This window comes from Hordeum vulgare, chromosome 2H (assembly GCF_904849725.1).
Source record: "Hordeum vulgare subsp. vulgare chromosome 2H, MorexV3_pseudomolecules_assembly, whole genome shotgun sequence".
In the NCBI taxonomy this organism is placed as follows: Eukaryota; Viridiplantae; Streptophyta; class Magnoliopsida; order Poales; family Poaceae; genus Hordeum; species Hordeum vulgare.
Window position 1 is genome coordinate 662,072,588 of NC_058519.1, and position 6,064 is coordinate 662,078,651.

Consider the following 6,064-nt stretch of genomic DNA (forward strand, 5'->3'; position numbering starts at 1 on the left):
GAGAAACTAAAAAAGTCACCAATGATCCATCCATTCATATCTACAAAGCTAGCTTTACTTGAGCATTCTACAATTCTGGATAATCCGAGTGGACAGCTAGACCGATGGAACCGTTCGTGCATATGCATAGGCTTTGTGTATGTGGCCACTTGATAAAAGGAGGTGTCATGAGAGGACAATGGAGTGCCCTACCACTGTATGTGTATAGCAAGGACCAACACACCCACCTTTTGTGCCTAATTAATCTACTCAGCTGCATCTGTCTATGGAGCTGGATCCTTCCAGAGACATGCTAATTCGAACAGGGATTAGGACAGGCCACTTTTAGAATGCTTCTAGTATATACACTTCACCTTGATGCTGGTTTCTGAATAAGATAAGGGAGTATGAATACCATGAATGAATATCTATCGTCTAGTAGCATGTGTCAAACAACGGTCGCCGGACATGGAATACAGTACAATAGTACATGAAGGCTTTATTTATTTATTCTCGTTAGCTTGGTCGAGCAACATTGATTCCGCACTCTACACGTATACGGTATATCCAAAGAAGACCAAGAACATGGACAAAAGTGAGAAAAGAATATGCACGCCGCACCGACAAAAGTATGCTGGTATGGAATGTAGTGGATCAAAAAATAATACTAATACTATGCTGGATGAAAACAATGCCGCATCTGCCGCTTTGTTCTCTTCCTGGTATGGAGTACTACTCAACTTTTGAATTATTGAGAGGAAGCTTCTGAATGTTCATCGTATCTACCCGCTCCAACTTTTCTTATTTTTATTTGTACGATTGTCTCATCACACAATAACAAAGTGATCGTTTTTGTTTCTATATGTATGTGTACCGGCAATTATAATTAATTTAGATTTAGATAAGTCTATGCTATAGGAGCATGTCCCCCTTGGCTGGGAGGCGCTTGTAGAAGTTGAATGGCACCGACGGCTGCTTGCTCCTGAAGCGTGGGTGGCGGAGCATGTACATCCCGGCGACGACGGCCACCACCTGGAACGGCGTGATGTATAGCACCACGGCCACGATGAGCGACAGCGTGATGAATATGGCCGTGGCCCGCGGGTCACGCCAGCTGAGCAGCGACTGCGCGCGCTCCCCCTGCATGGCCAGGTCGCCCACCACCGTCTGCACCCTGCCGGCGACGCTCCTCAGCCGGTCGTACCTCATCCTCACCACGTCGCTGGGCTTGCTCGTCGGGAACGTGTCGAACTCCTCGTCCAGCTCGTCCGGGTGCACCTGCTCCGCGTGCGACAGCACCGTGTCCATGTGCGGCGGCTTCCGAGGCCGCCGCCGGTAGTTCCACACCCCGATCATGAACAGGTACAGAAACACCGTCGGCAGGATCAGCTCCGGGTAGCACACCAGGATCAGGAACAGCACGTGCACCAGTACCGTCGTCAGCGGGTTCTTCCACTTGCAGATGCCGTCGAACCACTTGCCCACGGCCACCACGCCGGAGAAGAGCGACGTGATGCGGTAGAAGTTTGCCTTGCTCCGCCGCAGGCTGAACATGTGCGAGTCCACGTCCAGCATGTACTCCACCACCTCCCTGTGCAGCGGCGGCTCCGACCTGCCCAGCCGCGTCGCCACCATCTGCATCGCCTGGAACCGGAGGTAGTCCAGCTGCAGCACGGAGATGGGGTTGCTGTAGTGCATCTTCGGCAGCAGCGGCCGCCCGTACTGCGCCAGCATGTTCGCCCACGCCGTGCACGTGAACCGGACGGCGAGGTGCAGCTCCCCCGTCTTCTTCAGCCCGCCGGGGCTCAGCGCCATCAGCGGGTAGTAGTGGGTGTACACGCGGTCGCTCTCTAACGTCGCCAGCCTCACGCGCACCTTGCCGATCCTCTGGTCCTTTGCTCCTTCGCTATGGTGGACGTGGTTGTTGTCGAACACGGCGACGGTGATCACCGTGCTCAGGTCGAACACCTCCCAGGTGTACTGCTCGTTCCACGCCGGCGCCGCCGTGCCCAACAGCGTGCGCGTGCGCACCCACTTGGACCCGTACTTGGCCACGCAGTAGGGGTTCTTGCTGCCGCCCAGGCCGCGCGCGCTGAGGATGCCGACCTCTAGCACGCCGATGGCGCTCTTGCGGAGCTTCTTCGCCGCCGGCTGCAGGTCGCTGCTGTAGTGCGTCGACTCGTCCAGCACGTGGTACGCCGTCTCCAGGCTCATCTTCAGGTGGATCTTGCTGGCGAAGGTCTTGGAGTGCTCCCGGTGCTTGGTCCCCGTCGTCGCGTCCGCCGCCGCCTCGTCCACCGTCATGCCGCGCGACAGGTTGAACCACTTGGACGGCACCGACTTGGCCAGGTCGTTGCGCGGCACGTACGGCGCCGCCACGGGGATGATGATGCGGCCGATGGCCTCGTCGCGGCCGGCGGCCACCTTCTCCTCCACGGTCACCACCAGCGGGTCCTCGAACGGCTCGCTGGCCACGAACATGAACTCCTCGTTCCACGCCTGGTTCGCCGACCCCTGCGGCTGCCCCGGCCGCGTCCGCCTGATCTGGCTGCCCATCTGTATCTTGGCGATGGTGGGCGCGAGCGGCCGGCCCTTGTCGGCGGCGATGAGGTCCTGCGCCGCGATGACGGAGATCTTGAGGTAGATGAGCTTGGGAGAGTAATACACCTTGGAGCGCGTGTTAGTGAGCCCCTCCCTCGACAGCGAGTGCGCGTCCGAGTGCCACGCCTCCGGGAACGCCTCGTCGGCCTGCGTGCCGAGCCAGACGGCGAGCATGATCTCGCCCAGCGGGTGGCCGTGCCGGAACCGCTCGCCGTGGGCGTCGGCGAGGCTGTACCACTGCGGCGCGAGCGGGCTGTCCGGCGGGAGGCGGCTGGGGATGTCGGACATGTCGAAAACGACGCGGCCGACGAAGTCGTCGCGGAGCGTGTCCTTGTCCATGACGATGACCTCGAGCTGGCTGGCCTGGAGGTGGGCGCCGGAGAAGGCGAACGTCTGCCGCCACACCGGGTTTTGGTTCTTCTCCAGGTGCCGGGTGACGCCCTTGAAGTTGCCCAGCTTCACCTCCACGTACGGGTCCAGAGCGCCGGTGAGGTCCATGGAGGGAAGGTCGCGCGCCTTGACGACGGTCACGTACAGGTACGACATGGGCTCCACCATGTCGTAGGTGGACGCGATCTTGTTCGTCCCCGCGCGCGGCCCCATCTTGGCCGGCAGCGGGGGCTTCGTCTCCGTGAGGCCGTACTGCGAGCCCGGAGGCGGTGCCTGGGCAGGTCCTGCGGGCTTGGGCACGACCACCGTCTGCCCCGCCGGAGGGGCCGGCGCCGCCATGGCGTGGAGCGTGTGGCGCCGAGGCTCGTTGCCGCCGCCTGACGAGGCCGGAATGGAGCGGAACTCGCGTGTGTCGTGGCCGCTCTTCCCCTTAGTCTCCGCCGCCGGCCCCCCTGACCCTGATGCAACAGAAGCTCCTGCCGGCGCCTCGCCGCCGCCGGAGAAGACGTTCCTGACCATTCTCTCGGGGTCCAAGCTGGCGACAGCAGCGGGCTGGGAAGGCTGCTGCTGGTTCTGTTGCAGACCACCGCCAGTGTCCACCACCGGAGCAGCATGGTCCTGCGCCGCGACGCGATCGCCGTCCCGCGCGTCGGCGACGAGGTAGAGCCGGAGCGCGATGTCCCCGGAGACGCGGGAGAATAACCCCCTCTTATCGAGCGGGTAGCGCTGCACGACGGCGTCGTCGGGTGACCGCGCGACGGAGTCACCGGAGACGCGGACGCGGCCGAGGAAGGCGTGGGGGCGGAGCGCGTTGTGGTCGTTGAGGCTGCGGTCGTGCTGGACGGACACGTCGACGGTGAGGGCGGAGAGGCGTGCCGGGTCGCGGACGTCGAAGACGAGCGTCTCGTTCCAGTGCGGCGAGAGGTCGCCGGGGCGGGTGGCGGTGCGCTGGCGCTGCCCGTCGAACTCCACCTCCACGAAGGCGTTGCATGAGGCCGCGCCGTCCTTGGCGGACAGCTCCGCCGCGTCCGCGACCTCCACGGCCAGCTTCATCGTGGCTACGGTGGGTGGGTGGCTGGCTAGGTGCTGTAGGATGGCTGAGGTTCGGTGCGACGGCCGGCCATGGGTGCTCTGCTCCGGCTCGGTGGTTTGGTGTTCTGTTTCGGGAAAGAAGTGAAGAGGAAGGGCGCGTGTGTCGTAATAGTGTCCCTCTACTTATAATACCGATAATCTTGAGGGGTTGGTTGCCTTTTTCTTTTCTTTGGGCCTGGGCGGTGGTTTGTAAGATGGGCCCATGTGTCAGTCAGACGAGTGTCGACGATCGTCGGCGGGGTTTATTGGTTGGTCAGCTATTCATCCATTTCTAAATCATAGCTGCACTTTCTACCCATCTGTGTAGCAAGTCGTTTCATTGTGATAGCTGCATATGATTTTTAGGGGAAAGACACTTCATTTTACTAATCACTAACCAAGTTTTTGCTAAAAAAATACTACCAAGTTTACAGGGATAATGAGAGAATTATAGCTGTATATCCGGTCACTATATATGATGATAGTGACACTAAATCACCACCTTGGGACATCTCTAGCCCATCCCAAAAGTTAAATATGATGATACTTTTTTTTTTCAATTTGGGGAATTAAACGCCATCTAGCGCATCTTGTAAATGTTTAATTCCCCCCAAAATTAACTTGTCATTGCATGTAAATATGGGCTAAGAGAGGCTGCTCTCACTATAAACAAGGAAGAGCTCGCGCTTCCGTCGCCCCCGTCGTTACTGGTAAACCCGTGGCGCACCCTGTCGCCTCCTCTCTCACTCCTCCCGCCGTCTCCAAATAAAATCTAGCTTTTGTGTAAGGCTAGATCTCTCAAAACAAAACTTAAGGCTGGATATATATGTCATAACATTCCAATCTTTTTTATATTTTTGTGTTTATTAAATTATGCGAACTACGGGTGTCCTAAAGGAACCACCTTCGTCTTTAGAAATGGATGGTTTGGTGGGTTGAGAAGAGAAGAGGCGACTTTTGCGTCACTCTGTCATGCCATTCCTAAACTGTGTTCGATTGCAGATTCTTGGTGCGATGAGTGTGATCTTTCTTGGGAAGTATGTGCATGATTTCGTGATGTTTAGAATTATTCCTACTAGCCAGTGTTATATCCTATCTTTTCGGTTGGGTGACGTCAATTAGCCATTGTATCAATAATCAGTAATGGAACATTTACAAAAATTGAATAATAGAGCATGTACGTATCATCTATCCCCTCGGTGGATGGACATACCAAGTTATCATATGTGTAGCATGCATGGTCTTTGCCTGCTATTATAATCATCATGGGAGAAATTAACCGAGAATTCCCTAGAAAACGGGCTGGTGATAACTAGGGATTTCATGTCAAATGTAACACATCATATCAGTAATTATTAGAGATGTGGCCCTATCTCAACACAAATAATCTTCCAAACTCAAAAACTAAAAGTAAAATCATGTATTATATTGATCATAATAACTCATAGAAAGTTGGTTAATTCACCTCCAACTACTGTCACGAGCAGCGAAGGACTAAATACATTGTTGATAATATATGGAGTAGCACCAAGAAATTAAGTGCTAGCAATGCTCAACCGACACCTACAGTACCAAAAGGACCTTCTTCTGCTTCTTTTACTTCTTAAATACTCCTCGACCTTCTTGATTTCTTGTTTGCAATTAGTCACGCGTTCTTCAAATAGTTATATGAATTGATACAAAACAATAAAACAGTAGTCACATGCATACATATTTAATTACGTAGTTGTCCATGAATTGACCTACACACACTAGTGTTTTGGTATTTAAAATTTAGAAGGGATAGGTATTAGGCGCTGAAAATAATAGACATATTTTATTAACAAATCTAATCTCGTGGAAAATTCTTTGTTACTATGGCAACTATGTTATACATTGAATCGCACAGCAAGCATGATCAACCCTCCACAATTCTAAGTATGTCATGCACTGAATCTCCATAAAAAATAACCTTCTGTTTTTCTTGTGGCGTAACCAAATAACATCTAGCTTTTACATAGGACTCACACATATGTATGTTATA

General features: G+C 54.3%; 1 protein-coding gene across 1 annotated transcript; it reads right to left on the reverse strand.

Moving 5' to 3' along the window:
• Nucleotides 1–453: 453 nt before the first annotated feature.
• Nucleotides 454–4,236, reverse strand: LOC123428553 (FT-interacting protein 4-like). The gene has a single exon (XM_045112774.1). It carries the CDS (start codon nt 4,021–4,023, stop codon nt 892–894), a length of 3,132 nt encoding a protein of 1,043 aa, XP_044968709.1. The 5' UTR covers nt 4,024–4,236; the 3' UTR covers nt 454–891.
• Nucleotides 4,237–6,064: the final 1,828 nt, after the last annotated feature.